At 50.6% G+C, this 13,229-nt stretch overlaps 1 protein-coding gene across 1 annotated transcript in view; it reads left to right on the top strand.

Annotated features, from left to right (window-relative positions):
• The window catches only part of LAMB2 (laminin subunit beta 2), a 51,529-nt gene that overhangs the window by 21,192 nt on the left and 17,108 nt on the right, over positions 1 to 13,229 (top strand). The window contains exons 9-22 of the mRNA XM_033141388.1: positions 102 to 290; positions 1,429 to 1,608; positions 3,573 to 3,685; positions 3,782 to 3,861; positions 4,871 to 5,006; positions 5,521 to 5,679; positions 6,478 to 6,605; positions 7,700 to 7,820; positions 7,922 to 8,114; positions 9,528 to 9,671; positions 10,909 to 11,140; positions 11,336 to 11,499; positions 11,764 to 11,988; positions 12,861 to 13,078. Of these exons, the coding sequence (XP_032997279.1) occupies positions 102 to 290; positions 1,429 to 1,608; positions 3,573 to 3,685; positions 3,782 to 3,861; positions 4,871 to 5,006; positions 5,521 to 5,679; positions 6,478 to 6,605; positions 7,700 to 7,820; positions 7,922 to 8,114; positions 9,528 to 9,671; positions 10,909 to 11,140; positions 11,336 to 11,499; positions 11,764 to 11,988; positions 12,861 to 13,078 (2,282 nt within the window). The remainder of the gene's footprint in view (positions 1 to 101; positions 291 to 1,428; positions 1,609 to 3,572; positions 3,686 to 3,781; positions 3,862 to 4,870; positions 5,007 to 5,520; positions 5,680 to 6,477; positions 6,606 to 7,699; positions 7,821 to 7,921; positions 8,115 to 9,527; positions 9,672 to 10,908; positions 11,141 to 11,335; positions 11,500 to 11,763; positions 11,989 to 12,860; positions 13,079 to 13,229) is intronic.

Below are 13,229 nucleotides of genomic sequence, written 5' to 3'. Positions count from 1 at the left end.
TCAGATACCTGGGGCTGAGGTCATTTAGGGATTCACATGGGTTCAGGTGACGGGGGGTTGGCGAAGCCAGGGCTTTGGATGTGATTGCCGCCTCTCGACAGAGTGCAACTGCAACGAGCACTCCCACAAGTGCCACTTCGACATGGCCGTGTACCTGGCCACGGGCAACAGCAGCGGCGGGGTCTGCGACGACTGTCAGCACAACACCATGGGCCGCCACTGCCAGCTCTGCAAGCCCTTCTACTACAAGGACCCCACCAAAGACATCCGGGACCCCAGCGTTTGCCGCGGTGAGAGCCTGCCGACTGTATTGGGGCGGGTGGCTGGGGTCTGCATGTTTGCAGGGACGAAGGACCTTCCTTGTGGAAAGGCTCCCTCTTTGAGTGCTAGAGGAAAGTAGCCATGTGTGTTTCAGAGGGTGAGGGTGCTTGGATCGGCTGAAGGCATCTCTGAGGCTGTCCTGGCTCCCCATTGAAGGAGGAGCCTTCCTGAGGGCTTTAAATGTTTAGGTTGCTGCGATGCATAATTTTAAAAATTCAGTTTCTTGTATATAGCCAAAGGCATTCACAATGAATAACAGAGGGCCTAAGCATGGCGTTCCTCTAAAATCAGACAACGTAAGGCTATAGAGATGACAGCATAATTTTTTTTTAATTACAATGCTGGAGCGAAGCTGTCAGAGCAAATTTGGCTACCTGGGATGCAATCTGTAGGTATTTATCGGCTAAGAGTTCAGCTCTCACTTCCTGGGGGATATACAGATTGCTGACTTAAGACGCAACAGGCAATATGAATAATCATTCCGAAGCTTTAGGTGTTGATCTAAGACTGACCACCCTTACTTTTTACCCCAAATATAGGAATGGGGTGGGCTCAGCTTAGTGCAGGAAGCGTTTCTGCTCCTTAGCAAGCAATCTTGCTTGCTAGGTGGAATCGCTTAGTAGGTGGGGTCACCTGTCCTCTCCTCCTTTGGCACCTCCTGAATCTCAGTGATGGGCGTATTCGTGCCTCTTCTTGCTTCCTTGGAAGGAGAGGCTTCTGCGTCGCAACCCCTGACTTCCGTGTGGCTGCACTGTAGCCTAGTGTCTTAAGGACAGGAGTCACACATCCTTTGCCCTGTGCATCACTGGCATGTGGCTCTTGGGAGGCTGCCCACTAAGGAATGCGGCCCTTGGGTTGATAAAGGTTCCTCACTCCGTGCCTTCATCTCCTTACCTGGGCACATTTGAGCCAGACCCCTTCACTCTACTTAACTGCTTAACTATGCCCTCTGCCTAATTCCCGCAGCTTCCAAAGAATATTGGCACGTGGGTTTTGCTAGCAGAGCCTTTAAAAAAAACAAAAACCTGTGCCTGGCCTTGGGTAGGGTTTAGCAGCTTCTCTTTGTGCCTTTAATTGTGGAGTTTGCTCTGCGCTTGCCCTTGACAGCCTGCGACTGCGACCCCGACGGCACCCTCGACGGTGGCGTCTGTGACACCCATGACGACCCGGCGCTGGGGCTGATTGCCGGGCAGTGTCGCTGCAAGGAGCACGTGCAGGGAGTCCGCTGCGACAAGTGCAAGACTGGCTTCTTTGGACTCAACGCGGAGAACCCCCAAGGCTGTCAGCGTAGGTATCCCCAATGGGGTTTCCTTGGGCATATCTAGCTCCTTTTCTGAGCCATTTAGATGTGGTTGTGGGTGGGCTGCTAAGCCAGTGCAGTGCACCACACAGACCGGTGGTTCTCAAAGGGTGTGGAGCGCCACACTGGTCAAAGAAACATTTCAGTGTAGCGTAATATAGTATTTTTTAGTTTGCAGGATATTTTATTTGTTATATTGTCCTGTATTGTGTTGTGTTTGTCAGTATTTTTAAATTATGTGGAGTGCCTTATTTGAGTTGATATAGTAACCGAGGAATTTTGTTGTTTCCTGCAAGGGGACAATGACAATAAAGATTTTTCTTTTCTATTCTATTCTATTCTATTCTATTCTATTCTATTCTTATTCTTATTCTTATTCTTATTCTATTCTATTTATTCTTCCATTTAATTTTTTGAATTTATATACCGCTCTATGCCCGGAGGTCTCAGGGCGGTTCACAGAATAAAATCAAAAATATAAAACCACAAAATACATAAATCAAAATAAAAGCAACCCAATAGCCCCTTCCCCAAATATATATAGTTCTGAGATCACCAATAATAGTTTGTCGTCTTTGGGGTTAATTATAAGGGCTAAATGTTTTTCATTGTTGTTTTTTTAAATTCCTTCCAGTAGCACCTTAGAGACCAACTAAGTTTGTTCTTGGTATGAGCTTTTGTGTGCATGCACACTTCTTCAGATACACTGAAATAGAAGTCACCAGACCCTTATATATAGTGAGAAGGTGGGGAGGGGTATTACTCAGAAGGGTGGTAGGACTTTTTTATTTTTTGTTTTGTTTTATTTTTTATTTTGTTTTGACTATGGCAGACCAACACGGCTAAATACCTGTAAAAAAAACCAGATATGACATTCCAGTATTCCTGAAAGAAATGTCCTCTATAATGTATAATGTATTTCTTCAAAACCTTGTGATAATTCATTATTACCACAAGACAAAGCTACCTGCTGAATATCTAACTGTTGAATATCTCAGTAGAGCAATCCTTGTGTTTTCACTGGCAATCAGTATAGCACAATGATTGTCTGGCCATCAAATGTAAAATGAGGACCTGCAATTTTTTTCGAAACAACAGCAAGAGCATCAAGTGATACTGAGGACGATCCCAGGACAATGCTAGGAGTTGTTTCTTTTCATTTTCCAATGTATTTCTTATCAATAAAAAATTTGGTGTGACGCGAGCAAGTTTTTATTCTTAAAGTGTGGCCCAGAGAACCGCGGGCATAGAGTGCAAGGCAGGCTAACCACAGGCTGGTTAGACTTCAGCTCCCAGCATCTTTGACTCTTGGAAAGGCTCGCTGGGGCCGATGGGCCCAAAAATCTGGAAGGCACCAATTTAGGGAAAGCTGGCACAAGACTTTGACTGGGGAGACCTGTGCTCAAATCCCTGCACATTTCTGTAGCTCGCTCTCAGGACAGAAATCGATAAAAGTGTTAATGGTGTGGTCTCATTTTATCTGTTGGTTGTGGGCAACCCTGATCTTGTTTGAAGGAGGCAAGGGATGAAACCAGTGCTATTTTTCCGGGAAAAAGAGTTGCTGGAACTCACCATGAACTCTTGTTCTCTTATCATGGCAATGGCACCCACCTAGAGGTCTCGGAACTGAAATTCAGTGAGTTCCAGCTGGGGGGAAAGCCCTGGGTGTAACAAATCTGAGTGAGTGCATAAGTAATTCTGCAGATTGATGTTTGTTCCAGTTCAGCAGTAAACAGCAGGATTTCTCTGATCTGTGGCTAGAAATGACGGGACAAGTGTGGATGAGCCCAGAGTCAACTGGATCACCTCTCTCTCTCTCTTTGCTGGCTGGCACTTTCAACTCTTAATAGGTTCATGAGAGAAGGCTTGTCCTTGCAGAAGCCATGCTGGCGCTGCTTCAGCAAGGCTTGTCCTTCTGTGCACTTGGTTATTTATGTCTTTAACCCACCAGGCTGCCAGTGCGACCCCCGGGGCACAGTGCAGGATGGGCCCCAATGCGACGCCATCGCAGGCGACTGCTTCTGCAAACGTTTGGTGACCGGGCGCAGCTGCAACCAGTGCCTGGTGAGCAATATGCTGCCTTGCTCCTCACCCCCCTTGCCTTTGCTTGTGTCTCTCCCCCCAGACTGGCTGATACATACTTGTGTCTCTTTTTTTCAGCCGGAACACTGGGCTCTGAGCCCTGACATTCATGGCTGCCGGCCTTGCGACTGTGACGTAGGGGGTGCCCACGACAACCAGTAAGGGGGCTCTGGAGAGAACTTCCTGGGTGGTGGGGGAGGCTGAGGAAGGTAGGATTGGGAGCACGGTCCCAACAAGGGGCCCTTGAGGAGGGAAGGTGGGATAGAAACCCAATAAGCAATACCACAGACCAAAATCAAAACAAAATAAAAAATAAAAAAAATTCCTTCCAGTAGCACCTTAGAGACCAACTAAGTTTGCTCTTGGTATGAGCTTTCGTGTGCATGCATGCACACGAAAGCTCATACCAAGAACAAACTTAGTTGGTCTCTAAGGTGCTACTGGAAGGATTTTTTTTATTTTTTATGTTTTGACTATGGCAGACCAACACGGCTACCTACCTGTAACATAGACCAAAATGTGGGCTTTGCAAATCAGCTGAGGAGCAATCTCTTTATTGAATTTCTACCTCCGCCTCTTTGCTGGAGAACTCAAGGCAGCAAGCAGTGGGGTTCCTAGGCAGCCCACCATATAGACACTGGCCCGAACTGAACTTGCTTAGCTTAACTTAGCAAGGAAGTAGCCCCCAGCGCCTTCCATGCAGGACCCTTTCGCTTGGTACCAGAGGAGATGGGGGGAATAATTTGGGGCTGTATTTTGAGGCGGTCCTACTAAATTTGCACTTTCCAAAACAACAGCGGACTGAAACGCAGGCACTTTTCAAAATTTGCGTTTCTCCAAACTCTGCACCGCAGTTCTCCGAGCGAGTAATGTATGTAAAAACGCGCATGCTGGGGGGGGGGGGGGGATTATGCCTAATGAACACATTCAAGGAGGGGGAAAATTTGTTTTTTTAAAAAATGTGTCTATTGGCCAAAATTGTACGTTGGGAGAAATTCATCAATGAATTTTCACGAGGACTTGAAAAAAGCCGATTTGGAAACGTGGAGAACGGAACTTAAGTGAAATAGAAAGATTTGCCCGTCCCTGTGCAGGAGGCGGGTGAGCATGCTCTCATGTGCTAGAACCGCCTTCCCCGTTTGAGCCTCCCGCGCTGCCTTGCTGCAGGTGTGCCATGGAGACGGGGCAGTGCCGCTGCCGCAGCCACATGGTGGGCAGGCAATGCAGCCAGGTGCAGACCGGCTACTACCGCACCGCGTTGGACCATTATACATATGAAGCGGAAGAGGCACGGCTTCTCCAGGTGAGGACGTGGGCCTGCAGTTGCTTAAATGTAGGGTTGTAGGAAAGTGTTCTCTGCTGAGTACCGACAGTAGTGTCTACCCTGACCGGCAGCGGCTCTCCAGGGTTTCGTAGAGTTGGAAGGGGACCCCGAGGGTCATCTAGTGCGGTGTAGTGGTTAAGAGTGGTAGTCTCGTAATATGGTGAACAGGGTTCGCGTCCCTGCTCCTCCACATGCAGCTGCTGGGTGACCTTGGGCTAGTCACACTTCTTTGAAATCTCTCAGCCGCACTCACCTCACAGAGTGTTTGTTGTGGGGGAGGAAGGGAAAGGAGAATGTTAGCTGCTTTGAGACTCCTTTGGGTAGTGATAAAGCGGGATATCAAATCTAAACTCTTCTTCTTCTAGTCCAACCCTGCCTGGATGGCTGGGGCTGATGGGAGTTGTAGTTCAACAGCATTAGCACCAGATTAGCAACAACTAACAACTAAGTAACTAAGAGAAGCACAAAGTCTTACGGATCTTTCTCTTGGCAGGGAGCTGAAGTAATGGAGCGTGTGCACCTGACGGGCCACCCAGCTACGTGGACAGGGCTGGGATTTGCCCGGGTGCTGGAGGGCGCTGTGGTGGAGTTCCAGGTCAACAATGTGCCCTTCTCCATGGAGTATGACATTCTACTGCGCTATGAGCCTCAGGTGCCTCTGCTATTGCCTACCGCCCTACTATTCCTCTGCTCCATTCATAAACAAACGGGGGGGGGGGAGGTGCAGTTTGGGCTTCCGATCTTCACATATATAAATCCAGATATCAAACTCTTTAACGAAGCATTCAGAGCTTTACGTGAAGTTCAGAGCAAGTATTTCTCAGGGGAAGTGCATGTTTGCAATTTGGTCTCTGGTTCCTCTGCCCCTTTGAAATCCAGCTTGCACTTCTGGGAGTACTCGGTCCACATACTGCTTAAGCCTGCCTTGTAGAATTTTAAACATAACTTTGCTAGTGTGTGCAGTTGTGCGGTAGTTGGAGCATTCTTTGGCGCTGCCTTTCTTTGGGATTGGGATGTAGACTGATCTTCTCCAATCCTCTGGCCATTGCTGAGTTTTCCAAACTTGCTGGCATATTGAGTGTAGCACCTTAACAGCATCATCTTTTTAAAAAATTTAATAGTTCAGCTGGAATATCATCACTTCCACTGGTCTTGTTATTAGCAGTGCTTTTAAGGCCCATTTGACTTCACTCTCCAGGATGTCTGGCTCAAGGTCAGCAACCACACTACATGGGGTGTACGAGACCTCCATATCTTTCTGGTATAATTCCTCCGTGTATTCTTGCCACCTCTTCTTGATGTCTTCTGCTTCTGTTAGGTCCTTTCCACTTTTGTCCTTTATGGTAATCTTTGCACGAAATGTTCCTTTCATATCTCCAATTTTCTTGAACAGATTTCTGGTTTTTCTCATTCTGTAAATCCCATGCTGTAAGTCCTCCTTTTTCCTCAGCTACCAGGAAAGTGGGAAGAGGTGAAAGTGTCTGTGGTCCGGCCTGGACCCATCCCCACCAGCAGCCCCTGTGGAAACACCATCCCTACGGACGATGTCATGACGACGGCTCTGCCACCCTCATCCCGGTGAGTGATGAAAAACAGACAATGCTCCTCTCTCCCCACCTCTCTTTTTCCCAACCTTATACCGTATACAACATTCATGTCTCGTATTGAACATAACTGATCTGTAGAAATGACTTTATAATCTGAAAACAGAGACGATGTACAGTGGTACCTCGGTTCTCGAACGCAATCCATTCCGGAAGACTGTCCGAGTTACGAAACGTTCAAAAACCGAGGTGCAAAGGACGGTCTACAAATTTCATTGAGAAAATTGAGAAGCACACAGAAGAATCATAGAGTTGGAAGAGACCACAAGGGCCATCCATTCCAACCCCCTGCCAAGCAGGAAACAAGAAGCCGTTCGACTTCTGCCAAGAAGCCGTTCGACTTCTAGGGCGGTTTCAAAAATGGAAGCATTTAGTTCTGGGTTTTTGGCGTTCGAGTTCCGAAACACTCATCAGCAGAAACGTTTGAGAACCGAGGTACCACTTGTATGTTCTTTTGTAAACCCAAGAAAATCTTTAATAAAAGCAATTTTAAAAACCAACCAGGAGTTAGTGGTCTCACCCTGGGAGAACTTCCCTTCCCTGCCTCTCGCACAGGCTCCTTCCAGAGCTGTACTGAAGTCAGCAGCACCTTCCCATCCGTCGCAGGGGACAAAGCAGGCTGCCTAGATGTGCCAGTCAGTGGGGAGCGAGCAAGCCAGTCACTGGGGCAGGGGGTTCCTTCCCATCCTTGGCATTCAGGAAGACGCCATAGGATCATCACACACAGCAAAATATTAATAATAATAATATTAATAATGCCGGGCCCTCCGCTCCCCACTGAGCCACTGTGGTGTAGTGGTTAAGAGCGGTAGACTCGTAATCTGGTGAACCGGGTTCGCGTCTCCGCTCCTCCACCTGCAGCTGCTGGGTGACCTTGAGCTAGTCACGCTTCTTTGAAGTCTCTCAGCCCCACTCACCTCACAGAGTGTTTGTTGTGGGGGGAGGAAGGGAAAGGAGAATGTTAGCCGCTTTGAGACTTCTTCGGGTTGTGATAAAGAGGGATATCAAATCCAAACTCTTCTTCTTCTCTTCTTCTTTGCTGTAAACGGGCCCTTTCTTGTTTTGTAGGTTTGTGGTGCTGGCCCAGCCAGTCTGTCTGGAGCAAGGGCTCAGCTACACAATCCGGGTAGAGTTCACCCGCTACGGAGGACGTGACCATTTGCACGGGGCTGCGGTGCTGCTGGACTCTGTAAGTACTGATATTCCTGTTGCATCTTACGTAGGGGGAACCGTGGCCTGCTGCAAATAACACCTCCTCTCTGCCTCCCTCTCGCTCCCCTCCCTGCTCAGCTGGTCCTGATGCCGCGCTACTCCTCCCTGGAGATGTTCATCGCCGGGGACGCCGCATCCATCGCCCGCAAGGAGACCTTTGAGCGCTACCGCTGCGCCCAGCAGGCTCGGCCCGTGGTCAAGGCGCCGACACCGGAGCCTTGCGCCACCTTGCTTACAAGCATGTCAGCCATCATCCACCAGGGGGCGCTGCGTGAGTGTTATAAACAAGCAACTACAGTGGTACCTTGGTTTACAAACGTAATCCGTTCCGGAAGTCCGTCCTTAAACCAAAGCGTCCTTAAAACAAAGCGTGCTTTCCCATAGCAGCGGGGGACTCAATTTACAAATGGAACACACTCAACAGGAACCAGAACATGTTCTGATTCCAAGGCACAGTTCACAAACCAAAACACCTACTTCTGGGTTTGCAGCGTTCTTAATCCAAGTTGTTCATAAACTAAGCTGTTCTTAACCCACTGTACCACCAACTCACCATGCAATACATCCTCACTGCACAGGTAGACCAGGAAGGGGGTACCTGTGGCCCTCCAGACTCAAACTCCCATCAGCCCCAGCCAGTGTGGGCAGTGGCCAGGGGTAAAGATAAAGGTAAAGGGACCCCTGACCATTAGGTCCAGTCGCGGACAACTCTGTGGTTGTGGCGCTCATCTCACTTTATTGGCCGAGGGAGCTGGCGTACAGCTTCCAGGTCATGTGGCCAGCATGACTAAGCGGCTTCTGGCGAACCAGAACAGCGCACGGAAATGCCGTTTACCTTCCCGCTAGAGTGGTACCTATTTATCTACTTGCAGGAGCCGGGACCGAGCAACGGGAGCTCACCCCGTCGCGGGGATTCGAACCGCCAACCTTCTGATCAGCAAGCCCTAGGCTCTGTGGTTTAACCCACAGCGCCACCCAGGGGAGCTATAGTCCACAGGTTGCAGTAGAGGCTTTCGCTCGCCCTAGCAAGCAATGGAAATGTTTCCAAGTGCTACAGTGGCTTCAGGGTGAGCTGAGGGAGGTGGTACCCAAAAGGCCCACACTAAGAGGGAGCAATGCTGCTCCACATCCTTGCTAGGTTGCATTCATGGGTGGGGCTGCCTGTGCCACATAGATAGTGCTTCTCAGCATCTGATACTGGAGTGGGCAAGCTGGGGACGCGTAGGCAGCTGCCTTTGGCCAAACCAGATGGCTGGTCTTTCTCGTTCGTGGAACTGTAGAGTTGGAAGGGACCACGAGGGTCGTCTAGCCCAACCACCTGCAACGCTGGAATCTTTTGCCCAGCATGGGGCTCAAACTCATGACCCTGAAATCAAGAGTCTTATACTCTACCACCTGAGCCATGTAGGACTTTGGTTTTGCCTATACTGACTTGCAGCAGCTCTCCAGGGTTTTGGGCAAGATACACTCGCAGCCCTGCCTGGAGATTCCAGGGATCGAACCAGCAACCTTCTGCACGCAAAGCAGAGGCTCTGCTGCTGAGCTATGGCCGTTGCAACCTCTCTCAATTGTCTTTCACAGACCCTTTTATATATATATCAGAGGAAGAGAGGCTCCTGCTGGCTTGTAGCAGAAGGGCGCCTCTTTCCTTTCATTCTCCTACTCACTCTCCCTTTGCCCCCAGCCTGCCTGTGCAGCCCCCAGGGATCGCTGAGCTCCGAGTGCCATCCGGATGGGGGGCAGTGCCAGTGCAAGCCTCACGTAGTGGGCCGCCGCTGCGAACGTTGCTCCCCCGGCACCTATGGCTTTGGGCCTGGTGGCTGCAAAGGTGAGTATAAATCAGCTTCCGGCCTTTTCACCCCAAACCCTTTCGTCTTTCCTTTTGAAAGCATGGGCCAGTCCTCACTGGGCTCCTGCATTTCAGTCAGTGCTGATGTAAACAGTCTGCTAGGGCGGAACCGCTGGGAACAGAGAGCTGTCCGGTCTCCTCTTGCTCCTGCCGCCGCACCAAAGTGCAAACCCGCATTTGAAACTCCTCCTTGGGCTGCAGAAGAGGAGCTGCTTGCAGAGTTAGGGATGGAGGAGCCATATGGGGGGAGGAAATGATAACATGCCCCCTGCCTCCCTCTTGCTCCTCCACTCACTATTAATCCCTGACAAGGCAGGGGTGCTTACCTGACCTCCTGTCACCTGAGTCATCACGACTCACCCAGAAGGGGACAGGTAAAGCAGCGGTGAGGTCAGCGCAGTGCAAGCGCACCAATGGAGCCAACCCCGCACTTACACCATGCTGACCTCCCTACCACCTCGCCTCTCCCTCCCAGTACGTTGCAGTGGTGCAGGTGGCAGGAGGTCAGGTAAAGTGCTCCTGCCCTGCCAACTGCTACTAGGAGGGCAGAGGAACAAGAGGAGACTGGACGGGACAAACCATGAACCCAGGTTTGGTCAGCATGCTAAGCCAAACCATAGTTTAGCTCACAACAACCCAGCTGCCACGGGACCAGAGAAAAAGCACTCAATCTCCCCACCTCATGTTCGCACCTTCGCAGAATTCGCGGTTTGTCTTAGTGTTACGTGCAAACGAGCTCACTCTGCTTTTTGCTTTCCTCAAGACAGCGCCTCTATTACAGATATTGTAGCACTTGCACTCAAACTACAGGGTTCGGTGTTTTTTTTTGTTTTTCTTTACAAAACTGGAGCAGCTGTGCATTTCTGTAGATGCTCTCTTTATTTTTCTCTGTGTCCTTTTGATGTACCTTTTCGTCCTGCCATTAGCTGACGGAGGCTGCAAAAATCTTAAATGATCGGGTTCAGGAAATGATTGTGTGAGTGCATTAATTTTAATGCAAAGCAAGCACGTTTCCATTCTGTGATTTGCATAATTGGATGTTGAAACTTCTCGGCACAGACTGCGAAGCACCCTAGCAGACACGGGTGAAGGGGGTTTGCATATATGGGGGGGCACATGATGAGCAGGGCAGGAGGCGTCCACGGATCGTTACCTCGTGTGTCGGGAGGAGCAGCAGCAGGGAGTGTGTGTGTGACTTCTCCCCCCCCCCTTGCAGTGTGCCAGTGCAACAGTGAAGGCTCTTTGAGCGGTTTCTGCGACAACTTCAACGGGCAGTGCCCGTGCCGGCCTGGTGCCTTTGGGCCGCGCTGTGACCACTGCCAGCCCGGCCACTGGGGCTTCCCCAGCTGCCGCCCATGCCACTGCAACGGGCGCTCGGAGGAATGCGACCCACGGACGGGCAGCTGTTTGCATTGCCGGGGCCACACAGAAGGAGATCGATGCCAAAGGTGAGCATCCTTGGATGGCCTCCGGTGGAAGAAGGGGGTGCACACAAGCTGGTGTCCCAGGTGTATGAAGTCCAGAGGGAAAGGCCTCCTGGCGAGGCCTAACTTCCAAAGGACCAAACCACAATCTGCAAATAGCCCCCACACCAGTGGCAACAAATATGTTCATCAAACCCTTTTTGTTCCCCCAAATTGCAGTTGCGTGTCCGGATTCTATGGGAACCCATCGCTGGCCTCAGGGGGCCACTGCCGGCCCTGCCCCTGCCCTGAGGCACCTGGCTCTGGACGCCATTTTGCCGCTGCTTGCCGCCAAGATGGCCGCTCTGGGACAGTGGTTTGTAGCTGCCTCCCAGGCTATACAGGCAAGTCCAACTTTCTAGCGCCCTGTAGCCCTAGGATTGGGAGCTTGAAACGAGATGAGGAAGGGGGTGCAACAGAGACAGAAGCCCAACCTTGTGACCTCCTTGTCAAGTCATGCTTTTCTGGGATTGTGCCCAAGAAAATTAGTGGGTTGATAGACCTGTGGTCGCTGTTTGCATGTGTGCTGCAGTGGAGATGGGGATCAGGCGCCTTTTACCTCACATGGCGCCTTTTACCTCACAAACGGCGCCTTTTACCTCACGCAGGCCCGCGCTGTGACGAGTGCGCTCCTGGTTACTACGGCAACCCTTGGCAGGCCAGGGGGAGGTGCCAGCCCTGCGCATGCAACAGCAACATTGATGTGGCGGATCCGGGATCTTGTGACCGGCGCACAGGCCGCTGCCTCCGCTGCCTCTACCACACCGAGGGAGACCAGTGCCAACACTGCCAGGGAGGCTATTATGGGGATGCCACACGACGCACCTGCCGCCGTGAGTGTCTCTTGTGGAGAGAGCTGTGTTTTCCATCCGGCTCATGTTCCTCCCGTTGCTACCTGCCTAACCTTGACTCTTGGTGGTCCTTCAGTAAACTAAAGAGGATCAGGCCTCAGGCCTGTTAATTTTGTGGGGGAAGGAGATCAGGGCTTATGGTCCGGGGCCAGCTGCACCTTAAATCTTAACCACATATCATTTTGTTACTCCCAAGTTCGGATCTGAACAAAATCGTTAACCGCGAATGAAACCCCCTAAGGCACCCACGTCCCCTTCCTGTAAGTAACGCCACTTATGTTGAGACCCAAGAGGAAAGCTTGTCTTCAAAATGCTGTGAGGAACTTGGTGTTCTAATTCAGTATCTGGCATATTTCAGAGGACCAAGAATGTAAGCTTCTTGTTTCTTTTTTTTTAAAAAAAAGGAAAAGGGGGGAAAACGAAACACAAAAATCCGGTTTCTAGTCCTCAGGATTGCTAATAAATGGGACTGGTAATGTTGCTGGGGCTAAGGTGCTGTGATAAGAAGGAAGGCTTCTTTGCCTTCCACACAGAACAAAGATGGCTGCTTTATCACATACAAATGCTTGTGGGGAACGATTTAGGAGTCTGATTCTCTGCAATGCCTCTTCGTGCCCCATATCCCCCCCCACACACACACACTGCACCACTTTGCTGAAGTGTAAAAGCTGCCTAGGTTTCTTATGCCCAAATGAGGCATGGTTCCTTTTTAAATCTACATGACTGCATATTTCATGTTCGTGCCGATCCATTGCTTTGCCCTCCAAGCGGAGCCACTTTCTTCGACCTGCCGTTTTGAAAGCACCAGTGTTTCTCTTGTGTGTAGTGTTCCTGTGCCTTTTACCTCCCTGCAGGTTGCTCCTGTAACTTCCTGGGAACGGTTCGGAGCCAGTGCCCGTCGCAGGACCAGTGCCAATGCGAGCGGTACAGCGGGCAATGCCAGTGCCTGCCCAACGTCCAAGGGCAGAACTGCGACCGCTGTGCTCCCAACTTCTGGAACCTGGCCAGCGGTCAAGGCTGCCAGGCCTGCGACTGCCACCCGCAGTACTCCCTGAGCTCGGCTTGCAATCAGGTTAGGATGGGAAGCTGTGTGCCAGGCGAGTCTGGAAGCCTCTAGGGCAGGAGGGGGAGGGAAGCATTTTCTTCTGAGGGCCACATGTCAGGGATCAGCAGAAACGAAGGTGGCTGAAACCATGAAAGCAAATATGTGCCTTTGCAGGCTG

Source organism: Lacerta agilis, chromosome 2 (genome assembly GCF_009819535.1).
Source record: "Lacerta agilis isolate rLacAgi1 chromosome 2, rLacAgi1.pri, whole genome shotgun sequence".
NCBI lineage: Eukaryota > Metazoa > Chordata > Lepidosauria > Squamata > Lacertidae > Lacerta > Lacerta agilis.
This window is presented reverse-complemented; position numbering and strand designations above follow the sequence as displayed.